Raw genomic sequence first — 18,266 nt, 5'->3', positions numbered from 1 at the left:
CTAAAAATAAGGCCTTAATTGTCATTAAAATGTCTTAAATCAATGATTCACACAAGTATGTTTTTATGATTGTACTTATTCTCACATTTCAAAATAAATGGTAACATTCGTTTAAAAAAATAAAAAAAATAAAATAAAAAATGTATAAACAACATGGGAAAATTTCAATTTAACAAAAATTGCCTGTCAAACAAAGATTTTTCTTAATGGATTTTATGTTTTGTGTTTTTATGTTTTTTATGTTTATGGATATATTTGTTGTCATCTTGTGATTTTGGTTATTTTGGTCTGTTTTTTGGTGTATTTTACTGTCATTTTGTGTTTATTTTAGGGGCCGCCAGTTGCGCGTCTGCACTAGACACTAGAAAAAAATGACCCTAACCTGTAATATATAATTATATTTACTGTGAAGTTGGTCTTAAATTTAATTTTAAATGTCAATAAACTACCGGTTTCAAATTGTGAAGAAACTATAGATTTTTGATCTGTCAAGCTTTGTTACAAAAATTCCATTTCATACCACATTAAGGTGTTTTCTCTGCTTTTTTTTTATATTGCACTTTTCTGCACCTATTTTGTTCTGCACTCTGGTAATTGTTGAAACAGGGTGACAGAGTGTGAAGGGTTCGCGGCTCTAAATTTACCTCTTTCACTCGGTCACTGTTGTTTGGTTGTACAGTTGCATTGTTGTTTTTTTTTTATTTTTTAATTCAGTCACAGCTTTAAAGTGCCAGCCCGCCACCATGGCAACCCACTTTGTCTCCACCCAGGCTCACTGAGCGCTGCTGTTTATGTGTGTGTGTCAGCTGAGTGCATGTGTGCCTCGCCTGGTTTTGACAGGCTCTGAGTGGTTAGAGTTTGCTCTGATCCCTTTTCTATTCCACTTCCCGCTCCATCAGTCCCTGTGCTCCCCCCCCCCAGTGCCCAGACCCTCAGGCTATATAATCTACTGTATGAGAGGCTCTCCTGCTGCCCAGCCCCCCCTCGGGTCTCAGGGTGACCCCCTCATTCCTCTGCTTTAATGCTGTCCCCCCATTCTGAGATTATAGATATTGCAATCTTTAATATGGGCTTTATGCTCAGGGGCCATTATCAGTAATCTGCAGAGGGGAGGGTGTCTGACCTGTTTTTTTTTTTTTTTTTTTTTCCCCCCAGCCCACCAGTGGACAGCCAGACACTTTCTCATATACCATCTGTAACATGCTGCCCACATTTATCAATCCCATGACCAGAGATGCTAGCATGTCTTTAAAAGAAGCTGAAACTCTTCACCAACCTTTGATAATAAAATAAGACCGCAGCGTCTTATTTTATGTAAAGCAGTGAAATGAGTGTTGCTGGTGTATTGTTTTTCTGCCAATATTTATCACTTGTTATTGTTTAATCATTAAAGTCATCCATTGTTCTTGATTCTAATTCAAAGTCTGCATGCCTCGCAGTAATCACATTCAGTATTATTTTCACACCGGATTTGTTTATGTTTTCAGATATTTAAAACGCAACATGTATTGTTCTTTCCAGCGGTTTTATTGTGTCGTTTTTATGAGTCGTGCATGTTTTGAAGTCATTCTGCCGTGACCCACGAGGATGTTCCTCCATTTTCCTGCCTCTGAGTCTCGCTGCCTGGTTATCGGATTATTCAAAAATAATGTCGTGAGGATGTTTTTCATAAAGACGAATTCAACCACACTTTACACATAAGCATGAATATGAGTTTTAAAGTTGAATATAAAAAGGTGATTGTTTTTTTTTTTTTTTCTTCAAGCAAGTTGAATTAAGTTTAATTTTTTTCAGATTAGCTTTTGATTAATGACTTTGATTAAGGACCTTGTATTTTATGTTCTGTACTGTTTCAATTAAATACAGTATAATCTAATATTAGGCTTTGTCTACATCAACTATTGAGTTTGAAGTTGGACAATTTATTGAATGTTTTTTTCAGTTCATTTTCTTATGTATTTTTTGTAAGGGGAAAGTCTTATTTTACATATTTTGGGAAAATAAGTAGACGTGTTGTGTGTACATATAGCAGTAATATTGTTGTGTTTTCACTAGGTTTTCTTTAGATTTTAGTTTGTGAATAATTCATTAATTTAAAAACAAAACGATAAATTCAGTGTTAAAACTGTAATAGTAAATGACTAAATATCAGAACACGAGATAACAGTCAGAGATAGGGGTGTGTATTGCCTGGCATCAGGCGACACGATTCATATCCCGATACATAGGTCACGATACGATGCGATATATCCCGATATTAAACTATAAGGTGATTATTGTGATTTTTTTAATTATATGACTTAAGAAACAATTAATCTGTAAATGTGTACACCTTCATGAGAACATTATATATGAAATATATTTTATTGGCACATTTTACATTCAAAACATTGGCTTTAACATGCCATGTGTCAACAACTTAAAAAAAAAAGCATACAATCTGCCTGTGGATTTTAAACCAACTTAACCTAGAACAACAAATAAATGCAGAAAGTTTGTACTTTCTTTTTAGATGTTATTGAAAAAACACAAGCTGGTCAACATGCCCAGGTTTCAGCACTTCTTTGTGCAGTTACAATGTCTCCTGCAGTGGAAAAGACTTTCCTGGTTAAATAAAGGTATAAAAAAAACAATTAAAAGATGTAAAAAGAATCGCACGACGTATTATCGCGATATATCGCCGAATTGATTTTTTTCAACACCCCTAGTAAAATAAAAACGATCTCTAGCATCCTATTTGTTGGCTGTCACAATAAAAGATGTATTTATGCTGGTGAGTTTTGTAGAAATAACTGATGCTGCTTTAAATTGTGATAATGCAGTGGTTTCACTATTTACATCCATCTGCGTGTTGTAAAGACTTCTGTGACCGTGTGCGTTAGCTGACATACTTAAGCATCATTCAGAATGTTTGACGTCTACGTCCATCCATCCATCAGCGGCGTCCTTTTCCTTAATTCGGTTTCTAATCTGAATGCAGATTTGAGACAGCTGCCCTCTTTCTCCTCCTTTCTCCTCCGTAGGTGAACGTGTTTAATCTGAGTGCCAATGAAAATCATTACCGAGTTTGTTTGTGTGGGTGGGCGTGCGCGTACGTGCACATGCGTGTGTGTTTGTTAAATATGTAAGGAGATTAAATAGACTTAAATCTCTGCGTCTGGCATAGAAATTCCAATCACATAACCTATCAGAGAACCCCCCTCCCCCTTTGCTTCCACTCTGTTTGTCTTTATGTACGATCAGCACACACTGTATGAAAGTTATCAGGCTCCTCCCCCCTCCTGTTCACCTAAACCATCCCAGGCTTTAGCCCAAATCCCTGGCTTTTCACTATCACATGACTGTTATTTGCAGCTGGACGTTTGACATACATTTGTTTTAATAATTTTGCTACGTTCTTACTCTCTAATGGCAACTCTCTTACTGCACATCTGACTGCTTGAAGTGAATGTTAGGGATGACTGAGTGCGTCCTAACCCAGACCTTCCCCAAAATAAGTCACACTACAAAACTCACTCACACATGCTGTCCCTTCCTAGACTAAATGGCAAAAGTGGCACATATTGTGCAACTAGACATGCGTTTTGGTCCATATTGCCCAGCCCTAATGCTTGTTGTTCCTTCTGCTGTGATTTGTTGAGTGATGTGCGTTTTCTGTCCCCCTCCACAGTACACAGTGAGGATGCGGGCTCTACCAGGCTCTACTTTGTGAATGCCTCCCTGCAGAGGGTTACCTACTCCAGCTCGGTGGGGGTGTCCCTGCCCTGTCCAGCAGGGGGCACCCCTAGTGCCATTCTACGCTGGTACCTGGCCACTGGCGACGACATCTACGACGTGCCCCACATTCGCCACGTGCACGCCAATGGCACGCTCCAACTGTACCCGTTCTCACCCTCCGCCTACAACAGCTACATCCACGACAATGACTACTTCTGCACAGCCGAGAACCAGGCCGGCAAGATCCGCAGCCCCAACATCCGCATCAAAGCCGGTGGGTTGATGGAAATGTCCAAAAGAAGGAGAATATACCTGGATGTTTTAGGAAGTTAAAAGGTCAACGTAGACATAACACAATGAGAGCTAGAGCTAAAAGAGACAGTCAGGGAGCTCAAAGTAGAGCAGATGTGATTGGCAGCTGCACAAAGCCCAACCCACGCACAGAATCACCTGTCTTAAAATAGACGATCTCAACCTGAACATAGAATGACCTAGAACAGTCTGCAGCGAGAACATCTGCAAAGCACACTATACTGCAGGCCTCGGCCGGGCTGGTGATGAACCACTGCCCTTTACACTGACAGAACCCACCACTGCCATCCAAGACACGCCAACATCTGTTATATGGACAACGCAAAACACAACGATTCATAGTACTCGCACCATAACTGAGCAAACGCTAGACCAGACATGGGCAACATGTGCACACCAAATGAAAGGAAAATAATACCCAATATTTACGGCAAAAACTCAGAGGACGACCACAAAAATACTGACACTGAACAACTATAGCAAACATCAAAAATACATAAAACATGACTCCTACAACACACATTGATTCCAAAAACGCACAAAATGAAAGAAAAACATAAAAATGAAAACAAAAGTACACAGAATGACAGAAAACTATACAAAACCACAACAAAATACATAAAATGACAACAGAAATGTACAAATTGAACTGCACACAATGCAACAACAGAAACAAATAAAGAAATATTAAATGAGTAAAATGCACAAAAAGACTCCGAAAACACACAAGATAACAAAAATAAAACTAAAAAACATAAAACATCAATAAATATACAAAACGACTCCAAAAACACATGAGATGACCATAAAAATTAGGGGATATTGTTCCAATATCAGCCAGAAAACGAATACCGGATTTCATCGGACTGCATCTAAAATCTCCGATATATATTATATTTATTCAGTTGTAGAATACTGTAGATATTATGTTGAAGGTTAACATTAATGTAATGAATTGATTAATAATAAATGGGTCAATTTTCCTCATACCTACTGTTGCTGATTATTGTTCTCTGTTTGAGTGACATCACTTGATCTAAGACTTTTCAAACATTCCACACTACAAAGTAAGTAATAAAAGTATGTATGATTCGTGCAGATATCGGATCAATATCGGTATTGGCTAATACTCAGTAGGTGGTTCTCAACCTTGCTTACACGCCTTCATTGTGTAACTGGTCAGTACAGCAACAAACTTGACACGTTTTCTTAAATTGTGTTTTTTTCCAAAACTTTTCAAGCTGTGAAAACCGACTTGCTACATTGTCTTGTGAAGGTGTCGCCCCAAAAGTCTTTCAATAGGTAATATTTAGCTCAAACAAAGCACAGGTTTGTACACAACAATAACTCAGGCCTTTAAAGTGAATATTTATACAATTGTAAGTGTAGGTAGTCCATTTTTGACCCAAAGCTTCCTCTGTTACCATCATTTTCTCTTTTCTGTCCTCTGTCTCCTCTCTTTTTCAAACCGTCCTCCTGTGCCAAACTAAATATAGGCATAGCCCACTTCTTTAATTCTCTCTGGTTAACAGTTCTAATTGGTGCTTTCCATTGATTAAGTCATGTGTTGATTGTTTTAATCCAGGTTTACGATGTAATACCACATCTGCAGATTCAGGGTCCTCCTGCTTCACCGATGTATTGATAAGAAAGTGAAATTTACCCAACAAACATATCGAAGCACAGCTGGATTATAGTTATAGTTATAGTATCTCGTCTTTTGTTCCACCCTTCCCCCTTTTTCCCATCATTCATTGAGGGCAGTCGGTCCCTCCCCCTTCCATCCTGCTATCAACATCTGTTTTCATATTCTGCCTCTTAACACCGACCTGAACTAATACTCATATTCATTCTAATACTAATACTAGTGCCAAGTTAAGGATTTGAGCCAGGACCCTGAGCTGCATGCCAGCCGGTTTGTGCCTTCATTCCCACATGACCCAAAAGCTGGGCCTCAGGAGCAGATGGATTAGCGTGAATCAAACATCCTGCGGCCAGCGGCTTCTGTCAGGCCGTCCCATAGCTTTGGCCCACAGGTTGCCCTCAGACACTGCGCTGCCACTTTAAGGCTTGACCTCTCGTTTAACAACAACAGAGGTCACGTTGGAGTCAGGGTTCCAGTTTTATCCCAACAAAAACAAACATCAGCATCGCGCTCACTTCGCATCGCGTCCGGTTTGCTGCACTCATGTGTTTAAAGGAGATGTAAATTTCTCCGCCCCGTGCATGAATTTTTCCTCCTGCAGCAGGAATGTATGCACGCTGTCATCGTGTCTGTTACCAGGGAAGGGATTCCAAACCAGTTTCTTAGCAACCTTCAGATACTTCCCAGCTTTCATGTGATTTTACTAATGAGCCCCTGCTCATTCAACAGAGTGTAAAATATTGCATGAACCTGCATAAAGCGACGCGCCAATAACCCGACAGCGGCGCAGCCCCTTCTGTTTGCTCTTCCTGAAAAAATAATTTTTCTGATTATCCTGCTTAATGGTGGCTCTTGCCATTTATGGTGAAAGCAGGGGCAGGATTAAAAGAGTTCAAACAATGCACCAGAGTAGTCCAATAATTTCCATTGAATACACAGAGTGCTGTGATAATTGATGAAAGGTTGTTTTGCTCTACAGTGTAAATGTGTCAGTTTTGATGAAGGAAACGAGTTGATTATTGTTTTGGCTTCAAATGAGGACTAGCACTGCCATACATATCATGATGGCGTACGCTGTTAAAACATTTACTGAGTAGGGCTGGGCAATATATCAAGAGTCAAAATATAACAAGTTTTCTATTTTGGCAATATGGAAAATTACAATATTGCATATCCATATATTTTCATTTTGTATTAAAATACTCCTTTTAAAAGTCGCTGCTTTCGCTACTTCTCAGAACAGCAATAAAAGCACGGTTAGATGGATTTCTGAGTGCGTCCTAACCACACTACAGAACTCACTCACACATGCTGTCCCTTAGAGCAGTGTTTCCCAACCAGGGGTACCCGTACCCCTAGGGGTACGTGAGCACATTGCAGGGGGTACGTGGAAAAACTAAGAATTAATATAAATAAAAAAAATATGTGCGCAATGACTTGTTTTTAAAGTTTAAATGCACACATTCAAAGAAGCTCCTTGTGTGGTTAATGTCATTAAAGTTATATATAACACAGGATAATAAGGCATTACTTATTATTTTTATTCTTATTTCTTTCTAATTTCAACTCTATCATTTTTCTTTAATAACAATATAATCATAATATATTAGCATTAATAATACAAATGTTTACTACAATATTGTTTCTTATATTTATCATTTTTAATGCCTTGAAGGCAAAATAATGTTATGTTTAATTTGAGTTAAATAGGAAGATAATGCTTGAATATTAATTGTTCAATTTAAGAAGATGAAATAAAATGACTTGCGTTGAATATTCAGTTGTTATGTTCTGCTTTTGGAGAATCATGAACACGTATGAGTGAGAGGGTACTCATGGTATGACAAAAAGGCTCAAGAGGTACACAAGACAAGAAAAGTTGGGAACCACTGCCCTAGAGGAGAAAAAGGCTAAAGTGGCACATATTGTGCAGCTGTTTGTTAATAAAGTGCCTGTGCATCAGCAAATTGAACCCAGAATCATCCTTCTGGTAAGACTTGGAGTTCAAAATATCAAGATTTATTTTGCCATTTTGAGAAAAAATAACGAGATATGAGTTTTGGTCCATATCGCCCAGCCCTACTACTGAGTCCTCCATTTTTATTTTTTCAGTCAACCTTATCTTTCAGTTTGTTGTTTTTTACACAAAAATACAGCAAAAGTAAACACCAACACTGTAAGTTCATGAGAGGTTGACGTTGTTTGTATGTGTGTAGTTTTCAGGGAGCCCTACACTGTGCGGGTGGCGGACCAGCGCTCAATGCGGGGCAACGTAGCCGTGTTCAAGTGCCTCATCCCTGCAGCAGTGCAGGAGTACGTCAGCGTCGTGTCCTGGGAGAGAGACACGGTTTCTATCGTCACAGGTAAAGTCCTACAACCATGAATGTTCTGGAGGTGGGCAGCAGACGCTGTGGAAGTCGGATTAGAATTGTGTGTGTGTGTGTGTGTATGTGTGTGTGTGTGTAAGCAGTTGATGCACAGCTGCGCTCCATGTTTGACCGCACTCCTAACTCGTGTCTTCTGTCTGCTCACTGTTCTGGATCACTGATCTGGTCTCTCCTCCTCCTCCTCTCCCCCTCCCCCTCACACGCTCATTTCCAATCCTTCATTCTCCTCCATCTTCCTCTTCTTTCCCTTTTTTCCCCCCTCACTCTTTTTCATCACCTTCGATTTTCTCCACCTAATGTCAAGTTCTGTCTCTAATTGTACTTGACACCAAAGAAAACAGAAGACAGACTCTTTCAGCACTGCACCGGTGTTCTGGGGTCTCTGGTCATCAGATCTATTTCTGTCCACTCCCTGCATGTTTTTCCCACCATGTCCTTGAAGAACACGACCACAATTAGAGATACGGGATGTCAATCCAGCTGTGGCACTACATTCATCTTCATTACCCTCATTTGTGTGTGAGAGCGTCTGTGCCAGAGACAGAAACAGCGAATTTCTTTCGTTGTCAAACTCCATCAAAGCACTTTGTGTGTTTTATCGTGTAATTGTTTCCTCGCAAGATTAATTTGTGTGTGCAAAGGACGTATAACAACAAAAGCAAAGACATGGGAAATGGGAAAGGAAAACAAACCAGGGGAAGGAAAGCGAGGAGGGTAGTAGGACAAGAACGGCCTGGGGTCCTGGCAGATGGCGTTTTATGTTACACGTATGCAAAACACAGACACTGTGTCACACATATACATGCACCAAGGTTGTAGTAGTTTGCAGTATCTGACATACATTTGCATCTATTTTAGCTCAATTTAAATGTGCTGTTTTTTTCTACTATGAATTTGTATCAGCCCGATATTATTTCTGCCAGGTTGCGGCAATGTTATATGCTCCAACCTGGCAACATTTAGTTACATCAGTTTCACACGCTCCTTTTGTTTTAGCCCCAAAACAAAATCACATTATTAAGTTAACAATTAAGGAGATATTTAATTTTCAGTCCTTTAATACAGCATATTAGGCCCAAATTAAAATAAAATAAAAATCTGGGCACTACGAGATCAAAGTCGTTATATTTAGAGAATACATTTTTAATTTAATGGGAAAAAAGTTGTATCCTAATACAGTAGTTCCCATTGGTGGATTTTTTAATTTACTACTTTGTTCGCACTCATTTCATAATACAGAGGCAAACTCTATACTTACATTTTTTTTAAATATTTCATTAATAAATATTTCATATAGTTGTCTTTGTCACATTTTAATTCGTAAATAATTATGCACATTTACAGATATTGTGCAAATTACGAGTGAGAATAAAAATGAAATACAAAAAAGATCTCGTCTGTGTTGCCGTCACTCGTGCGTTATGGAGAACAACGTGATTCTTCTCTTTAGGTTTCACACATGATGAAATAGACTCGTCACCACACTGTTTAAGGACTTTAACGTGACTTTGCAGACGTTTGCGTTTGTTGGGACCAAAGAACCAGACTGATTTTGAGCAAATGGCGTCTTTTGTGAAGGAGGAACTTGTTGGAAGTGATTGAATTCAGGCTATCGGTGTTTCTGAGCGCTGTACCAACTGTTCTCAAAATATTACAGCTTTAATTTTGAAATATTACAACTTTAATCTCGTAATGATCAGATTTCTTTTTATTTTAATGTGGCCCTAATACGCAGTCGAACTTTAATGTCTTTTTATTTATTTGTACGATCTCCACTTATCTCTGTCACCTCTGTTCCTGCAGAGTCAATGTAGCATTCAATGACTCCCTGAACATACTGTAAAAATTGTTAGTCATGTTGGAAATGTGGGAACCTTCTGTTAAGTGTTTGTTTTCTATTTTCATGCTTTTCTGTGTGTACCAATGTCACGTCGCTGTGTGTAATTAGGGCTATATAGGTCAGCTGATGAGCACTGAGTGTGAGGATCAGATGCTGAACACTGTGAGTTGCTCCATCAACTCCACAGCCGTTACCTTACCACACATACACACATACACACATACACAGTGCACACTTCAACCTTGACCCTTTAATCAACACTGTGACCTCATCCTCCTTTTAGCCAATCAAGGTCGATTGCAGAATGGATTATAATCTGAACATTTTTATTCCTCTCACACGATTGCACAAAACTGTCTAAACGTACGTGTGTGTGTGTGTGTGTGTGTGTGTGTGTGTGTGTGTGTGTGTGTGTGTGTGTGTGTGTGTGTGTGTGTGTGTGTGTGTGTGTGTGTGTGTGTGTGTGTGTGTGTGTGTGTGTGTGTGTGTGTGTGTGTGTGTGTGTGTGTGTGTGTGTGTGTGTGTGTGTGTGTGTGTGTTCTCCTACAGTAGATAACTGGGTTATTTAAAGAGTCCAGTGTGAAACATTAGAGATGCTAATGGCCTGCTCCCCAGTTAACCATATCATGCGCGCTCTCTACCTCAATCTGGCCTTATCTGCCAGTGAGAGACTGTCTGGTTAGATCCAATGAAGATGTGAAAATTACAATTGATTTTATGACTGGAAGCTCTCTGTGTGTAAGTGAGAGGGTGACGGTCAGTCCATACTGTCACAGGATCCTCAGCTCAGTGGACAGTAAGGGAGACTTTTCTGTTTAGTTTTTTTTTTTTTTTGTCTGAGTAAATTCAGTAAAGACGAGCACGGTTTAGAAAAATCATCATTTCAATTCTCAGCAAATTCATTCATATCCCTTTAATAATAACTGCACAAGATATTGTTTATGATCATCATCACAAAGTGCACGTCCACTACTGCACATTCAAGCCTCTATATGTATTGACGAGGTGGGAGAGTGGAGAACAGGATAGCAACATGAATCTAGACTCATTAGTCCAATAAAATGCTTATTAATTTCATTAGCCTTTATTTAGTCAGGAGAACCACATTGAGATTAAAGGTGCAGTCTGCAACTCATAAAAGTAACTTTTTGTCATATTTGCTAAAGCTGTCACTATGTAAGGACAGCTTTACATGAAACTAGTAGTTTGTGTGAAAAAAAAAGACTCATTGAGTCCCCCTGCTGCTCCTGCAGCCTTTGGCAGATTGCCAGAATGCACCGCGACCGAGCAAAAAAAAAACCAATCAGAGCCAGGTTTGTGTTTGATGGGCTGTCTGACAGCTGTTACTCACAGTCCCCGCTCCTGTCCCGGAGTTAGAGCGCCGTCTTTTTTACAGTGTATGGTCTGGAGGAGTAGAAGATGGAATTAGTGACTTTTCTGCTTTTAAGGTCATTACTGCTGCTTGATTTACATTATGTTTGATTTGTAATTGTTACACTAGAACTCTGTAGTGCATGTGTTGTTCATGTACGCGCAGCAGCCTCCGTGTGGGCTGCTGTAAGTGACGCTGTGTTGCTGCTAGGTTAGTGTACTGTGTGCACATTGAGAGAGAGAAGCGCTGCAGTAATATGCTTTTAACAGAACATGTTGTAATACTGTGATGTTTCTGTCGGACTAACTAGCTTGTTAGCTCCTCTGAGGGAGGGACTTTGGAAAGTTTGGAGGCAAGGCAAGAGAGCAGCGGGAAGAGAGGGATCTGAGAGTTGCGGACTGCACCTTTAATAATCTATTTTACAAGTGTGTCCTGGCAGTAGTACGTGAAACAAGTTACTGTGTCAAAAATAATACTGAAATGTTCTTAGACAAGTACATGAAAAGCAGTAAAAAAAAAGTACAGTAAGAGCAATTAATTATTAGGCTAATTATTCAAGGAACTCGAAACTATTGTGTGCATGAGTATTTACTGTATACCTTTAATTCTACTTAATACTCTTGATGCTGTAATTTTTGTTACAGTGTGGCTCTCTGATTAAAAAAATTCCACCTAAAGTAGGTTATCACTGCTTTAATGAAATAAACATTCTGATGCGAAGGCAACTACATTCATTAGTTTTGGATAAGTGTTAAATTCTGTGGGATTAAAGGTTCCCCAGTTAAATGTCATTCACAATTTTCCAATTTTTGCTAAAAAAAAAAAATGTTTAAGGTTAATTTTGTCTAAAGCAGATCAGACAGAGCTTATCATGAAGAAGTATTCATATTTTATATTTATTTAACCAAATAAGTCAATTCAATTTACAAGTTTCAAAACTTTGCCCATTTACGTTATTCTTTTTAATTTTTAGATTTTTATTTATTTTATTTTATTTATTCAGTTCATTTCCGACATGGTTGCAATCACAGAAATTCATTTTGACATTCAGAGCAAAGTCACATCATTGTTTTTTTTTTTTGTTTTTTTTTGTTTTTGTCCTTTTGCATGCCGGAAAGGGCGACGGAAAAAAGCATTATGCTTATCCAGATCTGTCCCCTGATTTGAACACAGATAATTTTACATCAAACCTCGTTTCTTCCCTTGTCAAACATTCTCATCTTCTTCATAATTTCATCTTTTCATTAACGTTTTTTTTTTTTTTTTTTTTTGGTTCGTGCTGTAGTAATTGCCTCGTCGTGAAGATTTTGTCAATGGCGCTCAATGACCAGTTGATGAGTTCCATGTCGTCGCTGTAGAGTTCAATGAAGAGTTGCCTTGAGATCTGTATGCGTGTAGAAATGTCCTCCGTGTTTTCTCCTTAAATCCTTTCAGATTTACGGATTGTTGTGTCTCTGCGTCAAGGCTATTCCAGAGGTTCATTGCTCTATACACAGTACTATGTTTGCCAACGTTCGATTTGACCCTGTCTTTTGCATCGTATTGGGTTTGTGTAAGCATCTAGGTTACGCTATCTTCAATTAAAGCTATTCACTGTGTTGGTACATACACACAACATTTTTGAATGCTTGTTTTTTATTCATATGTTAATTCTGTACAGTATTTATTGCTAATGCTAACCTCCCACCTTTAGAGGAGCATGTGTGCCTGCATCTGTACGTTGAATTCAGGAGATATACTGTAGTCGAGCAGGGTTGTTAGTTCCGACTTGTGTCCTTGCAATCCTGCACCAAGGAGTTCATCTGGTTTGTGTTGATGCTGATCAGAAACACTATCACATACTGGTCTGAAGGTGGAGTTGATGACCCGACACAATGTAGCCGTGCCCTTTGAACCCCAGCAGGTTTCAACGTGTCATGCGCACATGTTTTCCATCTGGAGTATTGTGTGTGTTCGTGCGCGTGTTTGTGCATCTCTGCCTGTCCCACTTTCCCATCCAGGCTGGACCGTGTGCACGTGTGTGTGTGTATTTGCTGGTCAGACCAGTGACATTAGGTTGAAGGGCTAGATTGAAATCGGAGAGTTGGAGGGTTTGAGGAGGATAATGAAAACATCCCTGAAACGAAGAGAGGCTTCAGCGTTGCAGATTGAGGCTGCCAGTCTAACCAGTGGAAAGCTAATGAGCGCCTCTGATGAATAGAGAGTGGACCAGCAGATGGCTGCAGCCACGTGCTGGTCCACAGAAGATGTCTGACCATGCTCCAGCTAATCCACCTGCAGTGTAGTTTGGTCTTGTTTATGTATATCTGCAGTTAATTTGATCCACATAACCATTAAACTCAGCCTTGAGCTTGGAAAATATTTTAAAACAACGTTTTTCTTAGTTGTGATTATGATCATTGCCAAAAACGTGTATCACTTAACAAGTTTGTGTTCTTTACCTGACAAAAAAAGGTGTTAATAATTCTCTATCTGTGGAGCTGAGGCTGTGCTCAGGTGATTTTTTAACCTACAGTTTACCCTCTCACTGCAGTAAAAATGCTGTGTTATCAGCACTTAATGCAGACGGAGCCTAATGGGCGTCACCAGGTGGCGAGGTCACTTACAGACTACGTAAAGGATCGATGTTGCGTCCCTGGGGTCCCTGCAGGATGTCAGAAGGTTACATTACAGACATGTGAAAACAGACATCATGAAGAATACCCACTATATCATAGTAGCTGACAATTATTACCTCGCCTAGGAGGTCGTATTTTCACCAGCGTCTATTTGTTGTCTATTAAGATTACTTGAAAAGTATTTAACACGTTTTGACAAAATTTTAACCAAAGATTGACCTTACACAATAGAATATTCCATACATTTTGGAGGGTAACGGATCAATATATTGATTATGGATCAGTTTGAGAAATCTAAAACACTCTCATCATTGGCGAAATTAAAAATAATTCATATCTTGGTTTGTAATTGACTGATCTTTATTAAATTTGGCTCAGTTATGTCAGGTTGGTTCAATAATTACCCCATCAGTTTTCGTGTGGATCAGATCCAGATTGCACATTGAATTGCAATTTTTATTATTGGTGACACAAATTTCTCCTTTAAAGTGTGAATGATCAGGATCACTGATCCAGATAACTGTTAATATCGGTCAAAGAGGATATTTGGTGCTTGGTGGAGGTTTTTGTTCCCTGGGTGCTCTTATTTTGAAATCTATTGTCATTTACCTTGTTTGTGTGGATCTTATAAAGACTGATTTCCCCTTTTATGCATATCACACGTTGACTCAATCGGTGTATTAATAATAATAAAAAAATTGGATTCTTTATTTAAATGTAGACACTCACTGCATGCATTTCCACCTGGTAATTAAAAAGTTAGTGTCATCAAACTCCAAACAGGTGCAGGCGAGAGGTGACAAAGGCAGCGGGACCTCATGGAGAGCAGCAGTGTGTTAGGACATCATGAATGTTGTGTAAATCTGTGCTTGTGCACGAGGAGCAGGAATACATTAATAGATACACTTGTCTGTGAAGCCGCATTTGCTTGTAAACATCAGTTTGACACACACATCGCCTTCTAGTAAGTACAACTGTACAAGCCTGGCGGCATGCACCGACACACACTCCTCGAGAGGAACACAACAAAGCCATTTTTGCATGAACCTGCCTGAATATGGAGTGCTCATTAAACATTAACTTGGGATACATTAAGGCCACGAGCTCTGCCCGTTGTTCCCAGGCTGCACTGGTGCATCACGACATTGTGTGACAGAGGAGGAGGATGGGGAGCCACGTGGCACAGAACCTGCCCCCTCTCCAACACCCTTGGGTCTCACATCATGGCTGTCTCACCTCTCCTTCCTCTGTCCCATGTGGGTGACAGCAGGCCGAGGGGTGGGAGGTTGAGGTTCTGCTAAATCATGCAGAGAAAGTTCTTGCTTTATAGTCGTAGCCATGGGTGCAGCAATTTTTAAAATGAGTGTTTTCTAAGGGTAGGGCAACCGTCAACTCCCAATTTAGTTCATTAAATTAGTTTACTAAAACCATGTCTTAATTTTAGTTGTTATTCCCACAGAAAAGTTTAAAAGGGGGGAACTTCTTAACCCCTTTATACCTTTTTCTTTGGCCATTTTGCAACTTCCTTTGTCCCATTTTTGCCCCTTTTCCAATTTTCTTTTTGCACTTTTTTGTTTTTTCAGACTTTAGCTACCTTTCGTCAATAAATATGTATAAATTATCGATTCTTCAATCAATTTTGCCATTTTTCATCCAAATAAGCTACCTTTGGCCCAATAAATAACACTTGTTTCCTTTTTTTCATACATTTTCTCTCTTTTTGTTTCACTTTTTTGTCCTATTTTGCTATTGTTTGCCACATTTTGCTCATTTAAGCTACATTTAGCCATTACATACCACCCGTTTCCTCTATTTTGTCCCGGTACTAATTTTTTGTTACTTTACTTACACTTTACTCATCACTGTTAACTCTTTGTTTACCTTCTCCGAACTGCGGCTTCGTCAAAAGGCCGGCTGTGATTGGCTTGATCACTATTCAATCGATCTAACTCGACCAATGAACAATCAACAATGAACCCCTCGGTAAAAAGTGAGTGGAATAAATTTTCATTTTTTTGAAAGTGTGGGTGTCGCATCCCCCACGGGTGAGACGCACCCGGTTGCAGCTTCCTGCAAAGCAAAATATCTCAAATGTTTTAATCTTCTAACTCAGCCATAGAAGTGTTTATACTTCCATCAGCCTTTCTCTTACTTTCCCTGGATATTTCTGCCTGTCTCACATTCACCTCAGAGTGCTGAGACTGACTGAGAGCAGGGCAGGAACAGATGGGGTGCTGGCAGCCATCTTTTACCCAGTTAGGCTGAGTAGGCACGTGGGTGGGTGTTTTAATTAGCACAAACGTGTGTGTGTGTGTGTGCGTGCGTGAGTGTTTGTGTGTGTGTGCAAGGGACACAATAGAGATAATTATCCGTGCTTGAGAGGCCCAGTTGTCGAGGGTGAGCGCGTGTGTAAAGGTGGGGGGGGCATGGAGGGGCGGAGTTCAACAATGACCCAACCACAGGCTTTGTGTGTACAGAGCAGAGGGCTGACAAGTGTCGGCTATTATTGACTATTTACACACTACTACGCAGGCCTGCTCACGTGCACTTAACATAGAAACGCATGCACTTACCGCCAGCCACCGCTGCCTTTCCACACATTGCCTTTTTATCTCTCCATTCTTTGTGTCTCTATCAAGCACAGAGAGGCTTATACACACACACACACACACACAGGGTTTGTGTATGTTTACAGTGCATCAGTGTATCAGTGTCACTCAGTGTAAGAGCGAAGGATGGGAAAGCCCCTGCGAGGACATCAGTCTGACAGAAATCTGGCCACTAACTCACCCTTCAAACCAAGCTGTGTGAGCTGAGCAAAGAGATGAAGAAAGAAAAGATGAGTGGGGGGTAAAAACCTTCATTTTTTAATGTATTTCTCAAGAATGTTTTGCAGACTTGTTTTTTTTTTTAGGAAAACACCATTTGATTTATGATTTTAGTCTTATCAAGTTGTAAACCGATAATGGTTATAAATGTTAGAAGATAAACTAAGTAAATAATGTAATATGTCAGTAAAGTGGCTTAAGTATCATCTATGAAATCACTTTTTTATTATATTATAAGCTTTTGTAAGTTAACGTATTTGTTTTTGTTTAGAGCCAACACATATGATTTACCGTTACGTTTTCCTTTCAAAGGCCTGTGACTGTTCGGCAGAAATGCTCAAAGGGGAAGTTTGAAAATCGACCCTTTCTAAAGGGAGACACAAAGCAAACTGTTTTAGGCGATCGTAAAGAAATAAAAGCACCTCAGAGAGACGAGAAGAAAGAAATTCTACACATTTATTCATCCTCAGACACATCACAGGTTGTGTCATCCGTACAACAGCACAAGCGAAAGGTAATACTGTATATGTATTCATTACAATAATAAAATAAATAGATTTAATAAATTATATGACCGGTTCTACATTTCCAACCAGATTCAGAGTCATTAAGGAAAGTGAAAGCAGGAAGGCTTGTGTCGAAGCTTAAAGTGAAGGAGCTGAAGGGTTTACATGGCCTAGACTGGGTTAAGAAATAGGATTTAAGAAAAGAGGTTTTACCCCTTTTCTCCTGCTTTCTTCCACTCCTTTGTTTAGGCAAGTGAAAGACGGATTAGTGCCAAGAGATTACAGCAAGCTCCGCTAAGAAATTGTATTTAAGGAAATGCTTATTTTACGGTTCACAGCCCTTGACTCCAAAGATCATCTAGATTTTTTTTTTTTTTACTCCAAATGCCCTAAAACCTAGGGATATTTTTGTATGTAGTTCTAGATAACTTTGTGACTACCTGTTCACGTATTGTAACCAATAATGACAACCAAATTGGTAAAACAGGCTACAGCATTATGGATGATCTTTAAATCTCAACAAGTAACTAGACTATAGGGGTAAAAAATTAAAACGGCACAGTTTAAAGCGATCAAATTAAGCATCAAACTGAAAAAATAAAGAGCAAAAGTTCATAAACTTCATTTAATAAACAGTAATTCACTATTCTTTGATTGTTTCTATTTTTGCGCAGAATGGATGCAATGTTTTAAATGTGTCAATGATGTAATTTATACAAAGCCAAAGCTGCACGACGCACTGCACACGGCAGTCAAAATAAAAATAATCACTTTTTATTCACATTTCATTTCCTCCGCCAAGGAGGTAATATTTTCATTGGTGTTTATTTATTACGTCAAAAGTTATTACATTTAATTTTAATGAAAGATTTTATAACATTTTGGAGGGGATCTGGATCAATATACTGATTGTGGATGGATCAGTTTCAATGATAGAAAAGTCCCTCGCTCTCATTATTGGTGAAATTTCATAAATTCATATTCTGGTTTGTAGTTACTGACCTTTACAAAATTTGACTCCGTTATGTCTGTTGGTTCCTT

The 18,266-nt window shown here is 39.2% G+C and overlaps 1 protein-coding gene across 5 annotated transcripts in view; it reads left to right on the top strand.

The window, feature by feature from the left end:
- The window catches only part of LOC114475516 (Down syndrome cell adhesion molecule-like protein 1 homolog), a 75,267-nt gene that overhangs the window by 11,016 nt on the left and 45,985 nt on the right, over positions 1-18,266 (top strand). For all 5 annotated transcript variants that reach the window (XM_028466391.1, XM_028466390.1, XM_028466389.1 and 2 more), the window contains exons 2-3: positions 3,671-3,991; positions 7,891-8,037. In XM_028466391.1, coding sequence (XP_028322192.1) covers positions 3,671-3,991; positions 7,891-8,037 — 468 coding nt within the window. The remainder of the gene's footprint in view (positions 1-3,670; positions 3,992-7,890; positions 8,038-18,266) is intronic.

This window comes from Gouania willdenowi, chromosome 14, assembly GCF_900634775.1.
Source record: "Gouania willdenowi chromosome 14, fGouWil2.1, whole genome shotgun sequence".
NCBI lineage: Eukaryota > Metazoa > Chordata > Actinopteri > Blenniiformes > Gobiesocidae > Gouania > Gouania willdenowi.
Note: the sequence above shows the minus strand (reverse complement) of the source record. Positions and strands in the feature narration are given on the sequence as shown.